This window comes from Leuresthes tenuis, unplaced genomic scaffold (genome assembly GCF_036924035.1).
Source record: "Leuresthes tenuis unplaced genomic scaffold, fLeuTen1.0.hap1 SCAF_6, whole genome shotgun sequence".
Taxonomy (NCBI): domain Eukaryota; kingdom Metazoa; phylum Chordata; class Actinopteri; order Atheriniformes; family Atherinopsidae; genus Leuresthes; species Leuresthes tenuis.
In genome coordinates, this window is record NW_027325360.1 from 35994248 (window position 1) to 36010283 (window position 16036).

The 16036-nt window shown below is 39.8% G+C and overlaps 1 protein-coding gene across 2 annotated transcripts in view; it reads left to right on the forward strand.

The window, feature by feature from the left end:
* Nucleotides 1-12802: 12802 nt before the first annotated feature.
* Nucleotides 12803-16036, forward strand: part of npr3 (natriuretic peptide receptor 3) — a 93536-nt gene continuing 90302 nt past the window's right edge. For both annotated transcript variants that reach the window (XR_011916429.1, XM_072388602.1), the window contains exon 1: nt 12803-13731. Coding sequence is in view for 1 of the 2 variants with exons in the window: in XM_072388602.1 (XP_072244703.1) it covers nt 13071-13731 (661 nt within the window). In the remaining variant the exon portion in view is untranslated. The remainder of the gene's footprint in view (nt 13732-16036) is intronic.

Consider the following 16036-nt stretch of genomic DNA (forward strand, 5'->3'; position numbering starts at 1 on the left):
TGAGACATTTGTGTGCACTGAAATCGTACTCTCAAAGAAAACACAGGAATGGTCAGACAGGCCCACATCAGACACAGTAATCTTTGAAATGCTTAGACCCTTGGAGATCACTAAGTCTAGAGTGTGCCCCCTATTGTGCGTGGGCTCTGTTATATGCTGAGTCAGCCCAAAGTTGTCCAGAGTGTTACTCAGGTCTTTAGTCCCTCTGTCCTGAGGGTTGTCCACATGGATATTAAAATCACCAACAATAATTACACAGTCAAAATCAACACAGATCATAGACAGCAGTTCACTGAGGTCTTCAGAAAAATCTGCACAGTATTTCGGGGGCCTGTAAATATTCAGAAACAGGACTCTGGGTGGGGCCTTCAGCTGTATAGCCATATATTCAAAGGACTGAAAACTTCCAGGAGATAACTGCTTACATTGAAATGATTCATTGAATAAGACTGCGACCCCTCCTCCTCTCCTGCTCACTCTGGCCTCGCTGATAAAACTGTAACCAGGAGGGGTTGACTCAATAAGAACAGCAGCACTGTTATTTTGTTCCAACCAAGTTTCAGTTAAAAACATAAAATCCAGTGTGTGCTCAGTGATAAAATCATTAATTAAGAATGTTTTCCCAGCTAAAGACCTAACATTTAATAAAGCCAACTTAAGTGTTTTAGAGGTATTATTTGCCCCCTCGTGTTTGGGAGCAGTCTGTGGCACACAAGGTATGTTTACTTTATTTAAAGATCTTTTTGAGTGCAACTCTCTGTGTTTTGACTGGGTCACATTTCTCCTTCTGTCACCTAAAAGTACAGAAATTTTAAAATCTTCTAATGAACAAGGTCCAAGCTTGTCCTGGGAAAAGTCACGACTGTCAGAATCCACACAGCCTGGACCCCTCACACATCAGACTGCGGAGACAGTACATGGTGGCAGCGTGAAGGGACAGAAGGGGGTGGGGCTGGGCTCCGTCGCTTCGGCTGCTCTAGTAGGGGCGGGGCTCAGTGGGGAACCTTTGGCCGCTTTGGTGGGGGGTTTATGGGGGATGAAAAGGGATTGGGCTGGGGGGTAGATCTAAGCCCAGCATTGACCCGTTCCATCATCTCCTCAGTGAATTTCAGGTGAGGGGAGGAGGAGGGAGAAAGGGAGGGTGAGGAGCACAATGACCTGTCAGGGGTTTGGGGGGCTGGGGAAGGTCCTGGTCCTGGTCCCTGGTCCTGGTCATTAGTGCTGTTGAGAGGGTTTGGGGCAAATAAAGACCTTTCTTCTTGCCTCTGATGTCTCTCCTTTCCAAAGTTCCTCTTGGGTGGGGGCAGATGGAGTTCCTCCTCAAGGTTTCTGCAGGGATTTGTTTGTTCCTCTCTATGAGATAACTCCTTGTTTATCTCAGCCTTGGCCCCGAGCACAGATGGATGACGTAGGAAATAAAACATGTTGGAGGTGAACAGTTTCACCCCTGACTTGTTAAAATTAAATCCATTTGCCTTAAAAAGATGCCTGCGTTCCCAAAAAATTTTAAAATTATTAATAAAATGCACTGAGTGGTCAGCACATGCCAATAAAAGCCATTTATTCAGTGCCAGCAACCTGCTGAATCTTTCCTCTCCTCCTCGGACTGGTGGTACAGGTCCACTGATGAATACAGCTGCATTCAGCAAGCTCACTGTGTTTAATAATCCAATGAAGTCCCGTTTCAGAACCTCGGATTGTTGCTTGGACACATCGTTTGACCCTGTATGTAGAACGATGTTTGTCACAGTTGGATATTCATGTGCAATTCCAAGAATTCTCTCCTTTAGATCGTTAACCATATCCCGAGGAAAGCAGAGGACTTTAGTGTTCTTACCGCACATCCTTTGAACAGCAGAGTCACCCACAATCAGAGTTTGAGGCCCAGCCTTTAGCTTTCCCTGTGGCCTTTTACTTTCCAACTGGTTTTCAGTCCTTGCCTTGCTGCTTTGGGATGGATGGTCATCCAATAGAGATCCAGAGTCCTTCGATAGTGGAGCAAATCTGTTCTGCAGTTTCACACTCTGTTGTTTTGGAGGTTTGTTGTTAACCTTCCCATTCACAGATGTCCAGTCCTGTTTCCTCCTATGTACAGGGGTAGAAGAGCTCCTCTGTCTCATAGGGAGTGAAGGCCAGTCGGTTTCTCGTCCTCCCACTTTCAGGAGACATGATTTACTCTTTGGTTTAGCACCGAGACAGTTCCAGGGAGGATTATTATTAGCTGATTTATTATAATGCACAGAGTCTACTTTCTTGGTTGTGTTATCTGTGCTCCTTAGCTGTGTGTTAGCTTGTTCATCTCCGCTGTTTTGAATCAATGGCAATTTTTCATTTCCACATAATCCATTTACCTCCAAGTCCAACGCTTTTCTCTCAGCCGTTCTTGGGTGTTTTTGGCTGTGTGTTTTGGATCGTTGTCCTGTTGGAAGACCCATGACCTGCGACTGAGACCAAGCTTTCTGACACAGCTTTCTGGCAGCACATTTCTTTCCAGAATGCCTTGATAGTCGTCAGATTTCATTTTACCTTGCACACATTCAAGACACCCTGTGCCAGATGCAGCAAAGCAGCCCCAAAACATTGCTGAGCCTCCATGTTTCACCGTAGGGACAGTGTTCTTTTCTTCGTATGCTTGGTTTTTGAGTCTATGAACATAGAGTTGACGTGCCTTACCAAAAAGCTCCAGTTTGGTCTCATCTGTCCAAAGGACATTCTCCCAGAAGCTTTGTGGCTTGTCAACATGCATTTTTGCAAATTCCAGTCTCGCTTTTTTAGGATTTTTTTTCAGCAGTGGTGTCCTCCTTGGTCACTTTGGCTCAAACAACGACGAATGGTGCGATCTGACACTGATGTACCTTGGCCTTGGAGTTCACCTTTAATTTCTTTGGAGGTTGTCCTGGGCTCTTTGGATACAATTCCAACGATCTGTCTCTTCAATCTGTCATCAATTTTCCTCTTGCGGCCACGTCCAGGGAGGTTGGCTACTGTCCCGTGGGTCTTGAACTTCTGAATAATATGAGCCACTGTTGTCACAGGAACTTCAAGCTGTTTAGAGATGGTCTTATAGCCTGCACCTTTAAGATGTTTGTCTATCATTTTTTTTTGGATGTCCTGGGACAATTCTCTCCTCCGCTTTCTGTTGTCCATGTTCAGTGTGGTACACACCTTTTCACCAAACAGCAGAGTGACTACTTGTCTCCCTTTAAATAGGCAGACTGACTGATTATGAGTTTGGAAACACCTGTGATGTCAATTAAAGGACACACCTGAGTTAATCATGTCACTCTGGTCAAATAGTTTTCAATCTTTTATTGAGGTACCATCATTTTTGTCCAGCCCTATTTCATTAGTTTTTTTTTTTAATAATTATGTTAATCAACATTTCAAAAGTAACGGCTGATTTTGATAATTTAATTTTCAATTAACTTTTATTTATTGTTACTTTTGTAGGTTTCAAGTGCTTTCAGTGAGAATTGTGGGTTTTTCCTTCTTTAACTGAGGGGTACCAACAATTTTGTCCACGTGTGTACTTTCCTTTCTTTTTAACACCTCCCTGTTTTCGTCTTTATTTTTCTTCCTGCCATTTCTTCCCTCCTCAGTTAAATTATTTGAACTGTGCACCGCAACAAAAGTTTTAACCATTAATTCCGCCTTTTCTTTTTTAGTTATAGCCACTTCATCTCCAGAACTCAGGACTGGATAATTCTAATCCTTCCTCCCATTTTCCTCAACATTCCCCATACTTCTCCTATCTTCGTTTTGCTCCAAATCGATCCACAAAATTTCCTCCAATACGACCTCTTTGCTTGTCTTATTGTTTTCCTTACCATTGCTTGCGCTTGCTTATATTGAATCATGTGTTGAAAGTTATGGTATCTTTTAACTAACTTAAACGCTTTATTTCTACTCTTCATTGCTTGTCTACATTTTTCATCCCACCATGGTACTAACTTGTTTTTCTTTCTCCCTGAACTTTTAGGTATATTTCTGTTTGCTGCTGATATGATCCCCTGCTTTATGTCCCTCTCCATCATTTCCACCTCCACATTATCATTAACCCGATCCAGATTTTTTCCACTTTCCTTTGTGAACTCTATCCAATTTGCTTTTTCTAAGATCCATCTTCCCCCTACTCTCTCCGTGTCCTGTACTGTCTCTATATTTATTTTATTATATATAGGGTAGTGATCACTTCCTATGGTCCCTTTTTGATACACATTCCAGTCACACAGTGGTGCTAATACATTGGTCACTATTGTCAGGTCTATAGCCGACTCCTTCCCAGTATTTACATCTATCCTTGTCCCTCGTCCATCATTCACACAAACCAGATTCTGTCCATCTAACATTTCTTCCACTATCTCCCCATTATTGTCATTCTTCTCACTCTCCCACAATGTATTATGAGCATTAAAATCTCCACACCACTCTGTTTCCATTGCTCTTGCCTTCCATTTCTTCCAGTTTCTTTATATCAGCATGGGTCATTAAAAATGTATTATTGCCAACTTTCTCTTCCCTATCCATATTTCTATTATAATATTCTCCATCTCAACTCCAATATCGCTAACCCTGTAAGGAATGCCCTCTTTAACAAACGTGAAACACCCACCTCCTACCCCTTCTTCCCTATCCTCTCTGACTGCCACGTATCCTCCTAAATTTGCTAAATTTGGTTTTAACAATGATTCCTGGATGCACAATATATCTTGTTTTTCCTGCTGACTATATATGAATTGTTTAAATTCCTGACCATTAGCAGTTAGGCTTCTTGCATTCCATTGAAGGATTATTATTATTATTATTACTATCCAATACATGATCATTCTCGACTAGCCTGAACACTCAACTCATCTCTCACATCTTCCCATCTTATCCCTCTCATACCCAGATGATGCACTGCTGCTTTAACTATGATCTGTATTCTTTCTGTTTTAGATTTAACATCTGCAGTCGCATTTATGACCCCTGCTACGAATGTCACCAATCACAATTTCTTGCCCAATATCCGTCACCACTTATTTCTCTCTATTCTGTCGCTTACCACTGCCATTTTCCCTTCCCGCTCTCCTGGTAGCTTCAGCATACAATATTTTCTCATTCACTTTCATCCGCTGCACTGTTATCTCTTTCTTCATAGCCTCACATCCCCAGTATGCTACACTATGTTCTCCTCCACAGTTACAGCATTTTAGTTTCACACCCGTCCCATATTCATATTCCCATATTCCCCTCCACACCTTGCACACCTTCTTTTCCCTGTGCACCTGCTAGCAATATGTCCGTACTCTTGACAGTTAAAGCACCTCATTGGTTTTGGGACAAATTCTCTAACACTATATTTTATGAATCCAAAATATATTTATTTTGGGATCGTTTTTGCATCAAATTCCACAACCACTGTTTCTGATTCTTTTATCTCAGATCCTCTTGTCATTCTTTTAACATCTTTAACTGTGGCATTTGTCATTCTCAGGTTTTCCACAACAACTTTCATACTGATTCCAAGGAGAATCCCTGTTCTCACTCCCTTACATCCAAAACTTCTCTGCTTTATTTTCCTACAGTCACCATTTTCCGAGCTTTTTCTATTTGTGTTTCTGTGTTTCACCCGATTAGCAAGTTTCCATCTCCTAACACTTTAGCGTATTTGACTTCTCCTACTTGTGTTCTTATTATTTTTGTAAGTTTTAATGGATCCATGTTTTTTAACTCGCCTTCACCTTCAAATCTCACTACATTAAGGTTTCCCTTCTTCCTATTCCTTTCCTCATCTTCCTGTCCCTCACTCTCCGTGTCTTCTACGCTATCTTTATCTTCTTTCTTTCTCCCACTTTCCCCTTTACCCCTTCCTCCTCTCCCTACTTGCTCCTCCCATTCACCACCCTCTTTATCAACCTCAAACTCCTCTTCACTCATCTCTGTACTATTGTAACTATCTCTGTCCCCCTCCTTTCCCTCCATTTTACACCCACTTACAGAAAGTAGTGCTAGGATATCACTACCGGACCTGTACAGGCCGTCGGCCAATATCCCCCACTCTACTCTCCATAAGTTACTTTTCTACCTACCTTCTACACTCTATTGATGATGTTAAACACTCCTTACTTCACTTTTTTCCTCTCGTTTTGTTTTTTGAATTTACCGCATTCCACCAAACTATCCGTTGCTTGGAGATGACGTCTCCTCAGCTCTCTAACTCCAAGTCAATCCCAATTCTGTGAAGTCAACCTGTCCAATTAGGAAGTAACATGGCAATACTGGGCCTCATGTGGTTGAGTGTGTCAGCAGTTCCTGCATGATGAAGGAATTGATGCTATGGACTGGTCTGCCCATTCCCCAGACCTGAATCCAATCAAGCACATCTGGGACATCATGTCTTGTTCCATCCACCAACACCTTGTTGCACCAGGAGTTAACTGATGCTTTAATGCAGGTCTGGGAGGAAATCCCTCAGGAGAACATCCCCCGTCTCATCAGGAGCATGCCCAGATGTTGTAGGAAGGTCCTACAGGCAGGTGGAGGCCACACATTACTGAGCCTCATTTTGACTTGTCTTGAGGAATTTCCACTGAAGTTGTATCAGCCTTTAATGTGATTTTCCACTTTTATTTTGAGTATGATTCCAAATCCAGACCATGGGATAATTTGATCATTTTGATTTACAATGATAATTGTTGTTATTCTTGAATTTCCTTTGGGATCAATAAAGTATCTAGCTATGTTGTTCTCAGCGTATTCTACTATGTAATGAATAACGATTTTCAACTTGAATATTTCATTCATTGAGATCTAGGAAGTGTTATTTTAGTGTTCCCTTTATTTATTTATTTTTTAAGCAGTGTAGTTCTCTTGCTAATCGACTGGTGCCTTAAGATGACATTTGATGTAATTTGGCACTATATAAATAAAATTTATATGAATTGAAACTGAATGACTTTGGTCACATTGTCAGCTGCTGGCTTTCATTACCTTGTGACATTCAAGATTTCTTGTTTTGACAGATCCCTGACAGGTCCTTGAAGGCGGTATCTCAGTTTTGGTCTTGACCTCCAAACCTGGGTTTAATAGTTTGTGCTCTGCATTGACCTGTTGACCTCGTCAGTCTCTGTGCACCTGTGAGAGTATTGGTGCCATTGTGTTTCATCCATTTTTGTACATGTTGGTATTTAAGCTATAGGGCTGAGGTATCATTTTCTTTTTAATAGTTTTGTCCTGCTTTTGATAAGTTGGTAAATTCCTTTTTGCTTGTTTATATTCACCTTTGGTCTGCCAGAACTTTTTCCTGCTGCTTTTTGTAACAGGTGCTGTACGGACCCAATTGCAGTACAAAAGACTCAGAAGACAGTGGTAAAAAGTTCAACGTTTTATTTACACTCTGCCAGACAGGCAAACGGTTTAGAAGCCGGCAAACAGGAATCAGGAGAGGAGAGGAAAAGTTTTTGGTCAGGGACAGAAGGCTGGGTCAAATTACCAGGAGGCAGACGAAGCAGGGAATCAGGGACAGGCGAGGTCTGTACTGGGAAGAAAGGCAGGAAACCGCTGGAAAGACTTGCATGGTAAAGAACAATCTGGCAAAGGATAGAGTGTGGAGCTGGTGACTATATGCTGGGCTGATTGCATGTGATGAGAGGCAGCTGTGTGCACAGGTGAGTGGAGTGAACTGACGAGGTGGGTGTGGCTGACAGGCTGAGTGGGGCAGAAGCAGGATCAATGGAAAATTACTGATGGCTGGATGACTGAACTGTGACACTTAAGTTACTACTTTCTGATTTTTAAAAAAAAAAAAATAAAATTTCCCCTCAACAGGATTTAACAACAACTATCAACTGTATATTGGGATTAGTCATAAATCAACTATTTAATTCAGCATAAATTGTCTTTATTGAAGAGTTAATATTTTGCAAGTCTATTGGAAAGTTATGCTCATACTTCCATATGTTTCTTATTTGAGCTTGTACCAACTGTTTAGATGCATTGTTTCCATTAACCATGAAATATAGATTTGCTGCATCACTTACACTAAAACAGCTGTAAGAAGGCATTCTGTCTCAGCAACAAGGAACGGCTGTGAAGGAACTTGAGACCATCTTGAAATGGGATAACACCAACTATGACTTCAATAAGTTTTTGGAACACATGTCTTTTCATCCAACATGATACTCCCATATATACTTACAAAGAAATAAGTACTGGATGCAATTGTAGTTATTTTATCCTAAAATCTATGGGCTGGGCTACGGTTCATGTGACAATTATTTCATGACAATGCTTATTTTCTGAAGTCAAACAGGAGAAATGACAATCTGCACATGTTGGTCCATTTTCCGATAAACTGAAGGTAGTTCTGTATGTCATTGGTTATAACATTACAGATGTTTATCCTTTGTTGAACAAGTAAGTTCAAATAAAATGGAGTAGAAAATGACAAGCTAAGCCACTTCTCCAGGCACCACTACATTTCCACATACACCAACCATCAGAGACTCTACCATAGGAAGCATCTAAACATATCAGGTTGCCAATAAATTATCATTTGTAACATAGTTTCAAACATGTTATGAGAAAAACAACATACCGTAGAATGGTTTGCTGTTAAAATATCAATGTGTGAGTGCACGAGATGCCCAGCAGATGTCAGTAAGTGCAAACAGTTGACAGTCAGGTGCAGTTATGGTAATACTGTTCCAGCAGCAGAATCCTCTTGCAGCTTGTTATGAAACATGGAAAAATTTAATTTTCACTGTGTATTCAGACACTAAAGAAAGTCACTTTCATAGAACTGTTCAAATTTGAAATCAAGCTTGGGAGAGTCTTGTTTTCATCCTGTTCTGACAGATATTCGTTGGAATACTCTTCAGGCAGCATCCATAGATAATAAATTGAGTAGCAGAAGCAAACTGGTAGCTTAATTTGTTCAATGAAATAATTGAAAAACTATAAATGTGACATTTCTATAGTTTAAAGAGTCACATTGACCTGCATCATTGTGTGGGAGACTGTCCTGCTCCCCATGCCAATGTGGGGTATGTGCATGCAGGCAGATAGGGACGATGATAACGTTCAAAGAACACGTGGCCTCTAGTGGCACCTGTGTGTGAAGGTATAAATTAGCATCCATGACACACGTGTCAAGGTGTAAGAGAATGCATTTTAGCCCTTGCCATAAATTAAATCAAACCATAATCAAGTGGTGTTTCTGCCTAGAGCCAACTAGGAAATAAAAGTTTTGTTGTAACATGTTGTGTTTACATGTTACCATAACAACCTAAAATAACATCCACAAAGGTAAAAAGAATGGATTTGACCTCAAAACATGATAGGTTTTCCAATGGTAATTAAAACCTTTTTTTTGTTAAACCCTGTCAATTATTTTAGCACAGTGTTGTGCCTTGGTCATGTATTACAAAGCTGTAAGTCCGTTTTATACTCTTTCATTTGTCTGTTTTTTAATCACTTAGCAAGTTTGTCTGCACTGTCAGAGAAATAGCCTTTCACCTCTGGAAAAAAATACATTACAATTCCAAGAGAACAAGAAAAATGTCATTGAATGATGGTTATTGATTATAAGTTGAAATTGGTCTGAGTCGTCACCCAAAAGGAAAATAATGAAACCCACGTTGTTCATGTGTCTTGTCCACCTGGCTCTGTAATTCTCAGATTTTTTATTTCACTACTGAGCTTGGATAAAGTCATTGTTGTGGGTGAATTTATTAATTCATATATACACATATATGAATAAATTAACTCACAGCAAGAGGGTTCCTGGTTCAAATCCCAACTGGGGCCTTTGCCCTGAGTTTGCATGTTCTTCATCCCACCATCCAAAAACATACATGTCAGGTTAATTGGTGACTCGAAATTTGCCCTAGGAGTAAGTGTGAGTGTGTGTGGTTGTTTGTCTCATTAGTCTCTGTGTGGCCCTGCGATGGACTGCCAACCTGTCCAGGGTGTATCCTGCCTCTCTCCCAGTGACAGCTGGGATCAGCTGGATAGATGGATGGATATGTATGTATGGATGATGTCCCAATAGTTTATATCTTCTTATAATTATAAAATATTTAATATACAATAAAATACAAATTAATTTAAAAAGCATATTCCTGATTCATACCTTTGACCACATTGTATACATATAATGGCTTATTTGCATATTGCACTCAATCAATTTTAAAGTAGTCAATACGTCGGAAAGAATGAAAGACCATTTAATCAGTGGTACACTAAACACTGCCGATTGCAAAGAGAATTCTAAAACACACTGTGGTGAGCTGCACAGTTTGTTCTTACCCTGGGAACTTTTAAGAGTTCCAGTAGACAAGAATATATCTACAGCTAAAATGTGTTAGGGGTAGGGTTAACATAACTAAAAGCTATGTAATGTAGCTATGTAAACTAATAAGGTACTGAGTTCAGCCTTAATGGCCATAATTGCAAAATATCTCCTAACTTTGCTCATTGGTATAATTTGACATCTAGGTAAAGATAGCACATAAATATGCTTCACAATCAGTATAATACTTCAGCTTTTCAAGTAATTATTTAATGATTTTAAGTGGAATGAGAGCAGTGGCTCTCACGTCAGCAAATTCCACTCCACTTGGCAGCAAACAAAATGTGTCTTCTGAGAGAATTGGTTGTGTGAGTCTTTAGTGACTCTTGTTAATGTGCCATGAAGAGTGCAGAACAGCTAAATGACTGGAGCTGGAACTGGATATAGGAAAGTCATTCTCTAAGACCTAACCTCTGTTGTATAGAATTTTTTCTTTATCATGTTTTCTCAAAATAAAATGATTTATTAAGTCTGAACTCTCGCAGGATTAAGCAGGTATAGAAAATAGATTAATGGACAGTGGATTCCCTTTTATCGCAGCCATGTAAGCGTAGTCAAATGTAGAACACATTATTTTGTTCAGGAAATGCTTTTATAGGTTTATCTGGTGAAGTGTTAGAGTGTTGTAAATAGTGATGCAGAGTATATGCAGGTATACACAATGCATTCACTTATTTTTTAGTCATGATTGACCCACTTCACTTCTAAATCCCCTCTGATGTGCATCATATTCAGAAGTGAGCTGCAAGTCCATTTTATTTCCTGTGAAGGCAAAGCCATGAGCTGTCTCTCTTTGCTTAGAACTAGTTAGCTTCATTTTACTGTTTGAAAGGTGTTGGCCTGATATTTAGGGCTTTAATTTCACAATGATTCTCACTCCCATATTCCTGTGACAATGGATAAATAAATACAAATAAATACTACAACACAGTGTTTTAAACTATAAAAAGTGACAGCAGACATTAGGAGTATACTTTCTTCTCCATGTACCTCCATCCCACTGGTTGTGATCATATGACAAACTAATAGCTGGGCTGATGTTTATGATTCACTTCTGGTTTTTCAGGGAATTTGTTGTTGGCTTCATTTTTGTTTCTTTGTTTAGACTGTTTAGATCAAAGTTTATGGTCATCTGCTTTTGGTGAACACTGCAACTCTATTTCTCTTATGTGTTAGTTACCACAGTATTTGTCTGTTAAATACCCTGGATATTGGGGTTATGTGTGGCTGTTTTTCTGAACAGAAGACATTTTTACCAAAGTAACGTAAAGGAGGTGTTGATCCTGTTCGCTTTGTCTTTTTGTTCTTGCCAACAGCTGTCATTGAAAAATACTGATGGTGTTTTTGTCTTTCTCTACCCTGTCACTTAATAAACATATTGTTTGTAAAAGTTAAAGAAGAAGAAAAACCTTAAACAAAGCCTCAGGAATGGCATATGAGGGGTCACAGCAAGCATCAGTGTGGCCCACTGAGATCTGGATCCTGTTTAGGTTTTCACAAAACAGGTACATACAAGTTAGGACTGTGATTTGTTTTTTCACTTAAAAAAAATATAAATATGTGTTCAGCTGACAGTTAATCTCTTAATTATAACTGAAATGGGATCTGTTTAGTCCAATGTTGGGCCCTGGCTCAAAAATGACTCGCTTCTGTAAATCTAAACGCTTTTCAAATAGACATATAAGTAAATTCAGAGACTCTCAGAATTTAGCAAAATGCTGAAATACACCAGTTTTACAGCAATGAAACAGTTTCATTCAAAGACTGTGGGAATTCCTATCACACATTTAAGCCCGATGAAGCTGGAACAATAAGAGTTATTCACACCGTTTCTTTTAGAAAGTAATTCAATCAGTATCACTTTTACGTTAAACTTTGACAACATGATAACGAATTCAAAGTTATTCGAAGCAATGTCTAATGTTACTCTGTTCACTCTCAGATCACTGCATGTGGTGAACGAAAATAAAAAATGATGCATGAAATCAGCGTCTGAGTCACAGCATCACAGAATGCTATTGTCACTCTGAATTCAAGTTGCACTTTATATCCACGTGTTTTTACAGGGATCAAAGGAAAAAGACTTCTCTGTTGTATTTCTGACATTTGCTTCATGTTTGCTGCAGTGTTAAACAACATTGTTACCCCAGCGGACTGTTCTGGTTTGTTTTCCCCAAATGTGATAATGTGTTTTCTCAAAGGCTTTTTTTCTGTTTTATCATGTTGCCGTCCAAACTAATGTGCATCACCGTTGACTGCATCTTTGAAAAACACGAAAGAAAGTTATATAGTTTGAAAGTCCTTTCAAGCGTACACAGCCATAATTCCCGGACATTAACCCAAGCTGTGGTGAAGTAGCTCATTGTGAGCTCGGCAGCAGTGTAGCTTTAAGATGGAGGTGGGCAGCACTTCGATGACGCAGGAATAATCCTGAAAAGATGCTTCAAAACTCCAGGCTGGAGCCAGCGCGTGTGGTGGCTGCAGACGGATCTACGAGGCTTGCATGAGTAACTGTTGCAAGTCTGCGCAAGTTCAGGAGGACTCTCGGTTGGGGGAAAAAAACTATTTAATTTCTTGCAGGATTTCCACTTTAAAAGAGAAACCCAGTTAATTGTTTTTAAAGCCTTTTCTGCGTGGCGGAGGGTTTTCTGTTTGCAGTTTGAAGTGCGCTGCTCAGTGGAATAACTCTCCAACACCGATTGTTATTTATCTGAGGTGAGACTGAAACAGTGACATCATGCCACATTTTACTAAACAGTGTATCTTCTTTTTGATGATCCTGAGCCCAGTTCTGACTAACGCTCTGATCGAGGAGATAGAGGTATTGGTGTTTTTACCACAAAACAACTCTTTCCTGTTTTCATATGCAAGAGTCGCACCGGCGATCCGTTACGCACAACAGAAGCTGAAGGCTAACGGCGGAAAGTACTCGGGATTCCACTTCAATATTCAGTTTGAGAACTCTGAGTGGGCCAATGATGCTTTGTTTACATTAGTGGACAGGTTCTGTGGACAGAAGCCGGATCTGATCCTGGGTCCTGTGCGCGAATACGAGGCGGCGGGGGTGGCGAGGCTGGCATCCCACTGGAAAATCCCGGTAATATCGGCAGGTGCTTTGGCAACCGGCTTCGGGAACAAGAACACCGAATATTCCCACCTGACCCGCATTGCCCCATCCTACGTGAAAATGGCAGAGACATTCACTGCAATATTCGAACACTTCAAGTGGAGGAGCGCGCTCTTGGTTTACGAGGACGACAAAGAGGAGCGGAACTGTTACTTCACTTTAGAAGGAGTCTACCATCTGATGGCAGACCATGATATTAAAACATATACAATTTCTGATGAACATCCCTCATATATTGAAGACATCCTCCAGAGCATCTATGACTTTGAAGGTAAAGCAGCCCTCATTACTCCTCTGAACAGTCTCCATTGTTAATTAAAAGATTTGTTCAGATATGAATGTCAGTTATTTAATTATCAGTAATGTAAATTCAAATATAGGTCTACTGAATGAAAGAAAATAGTGAACAATGCCCATCATATTGACTGAATAAAAGAAAGGTAATCCTTTTTTGTAAATGTAACTAAATACGTGCTTCTATAGATGAACTACTGTGACTAATTTAACCAAATTATGAATCTATGTCTTACCATGCCAGTACATTATTAATCTCTGTAGTTTTATGAGGAGAAGCGCAAAACTTTTGGATGATACAGTCATAGGAAAAAGTTTGTACACCCTTTGGAATTTCTCACATTTCTTCCTAAATTGGTCATAAAACATGGTCTGATCACTACAATGATCTCAAGAATAAACAAACGGTGTCTTCTTGAACTAAAACCACTCAAACAATCACATGTTATCATACTTTTATTGGCCACAAGATGGAAATATTGACAGGACAGGGAGGCATAAATAAGTAGAGCTAAGAGTCCTCCAGGAGCTAATTAGACTAATTAGATGATTAGGCAATTTGACTCAGGTGTGAGCCACCCTTTAGTCCAATCACTGAGGTGTGTTGTGAGCTACCCACCCCACTGGAAAACCAGTTACAAGGTGTGTTTTGATGAGAGGCATGTTCTTTGCATTATGCTTCGCACAAAGTAGCTGTCTGAAGACGCAAAATAATTGACTTATATAAAGCTAAAAAAGGGTTACAAAACCGTCTCGAAGAGCCTTGATGTTCATCTATCCACAGTTAGAAAAATAGTGTATAAATGGAGACAGTTTGGGACAGTTGTTACTTTGCCAAGGAGTGGCCGCCCTGCAAATATCACTCCAAGGGCAAGGAGAGTCATCATCAATGAGGTAAAGAAGAATCCAAGAGTGTCCCACGGAGGAAGCCATTGCTGTCCAAAAAGAACATTTCCTCTCATTTAGAGTTCACAAAAAGACAAAAGGTGTGGGGGTGCTTTGCTGCCTCTGGGCCTGGACAACTGGCTATAGTTCAAGGGAAAATTAATTCTCAAGTATATCAAGATATTTTGCAGAAAAACCTTAAGCAATCAGTCAAAAAGCTGAAACTCAAAAGAGGATGGGTCCTGCAACAGGACAACGACCCCAAACACCGAAGCAGATCAACATTGGAATGGTTCCAGAAAAACAAGATAAATGTTCTGGAATGGCCCAGTCAAAGCCCTGACCTAAACCCAATCGAGATGTTGTGGATTGACCTCAAGAAAGCCATCCATTCCAGGCCTCCCAAGAATCTTGCTGAATTGCAAAAGTTTTGCAAAGAGGAATGGTGCAAGATTTCTCCTGATCGCTGTGCCCGTCTAATCTGCAACTACAGGAAACGTCTAGTTAAAGTAATTGCAGCTAAAGGAGGGTCAACCACCTACTGACTCATAGGGCGTACTTACTTATGCTTCCCTATCCTTTGAATAATTCCATCTTATGGTCAATAAAAATATGATTACACACAATTGTTTGGGTGATTTTACTTCAAGAAGACACTGCTTGTTTATTCTTGAGATTGTTGGTGAGATCAGACCATGTCTTATGACCCATTTAGGACGAAATGTGAGAAATTCCAAAGGGCGTACAAACTTTTTCCTATGATTGTATGTATGTTTGTATATTTATATGTATAGAGTGTGTGTGTGTGTGTGTCTGTGTGTACATGTATGTAAAACAAGCCTAAAATCAATATTTGAAATGCGCACCTTTATTCTTCCACACAGCCTGTTAAGGAATATGGACAGTTTTTTTATTTTTTTTCTGTGTGCAACTCAGTCCCAAAAAACAGGATAATTCTGACTATTTGTGAAAAATATATCTTTTCAGATATCAGAATCAAAATATCCTGTTCTAAATCCATTCTCCATTTGATTAAGAAAAATCTAATTTTCATTTGATATGCCATGGATAGCCATATCAGACAAATTTTACCTTAAAGCTGAAAGGACAAAGTGTATGGAGAACATGTTAAGAAGAGAAAAGTAAATGCATGCATAGCAGATTGGTATTTGATAGCTCTTTCGATTATTGGGGAACGTCAACTGGAAATAGTCTGGACCTAGCTTGCTGTTTTCCAAGGAATAGTAGTACCAGTTGCTATTCGACATAGGTGTGCAGCGACTGAGAAATATGGAGCTAGATCAGGGTCATAATGTTTGTTCCTTTGAAAAAAATATTTGAAACTGAAGAAATGTAAGTTGAAACTGAAAGTCAGTTTTTGATCTTGAACTTTGAAA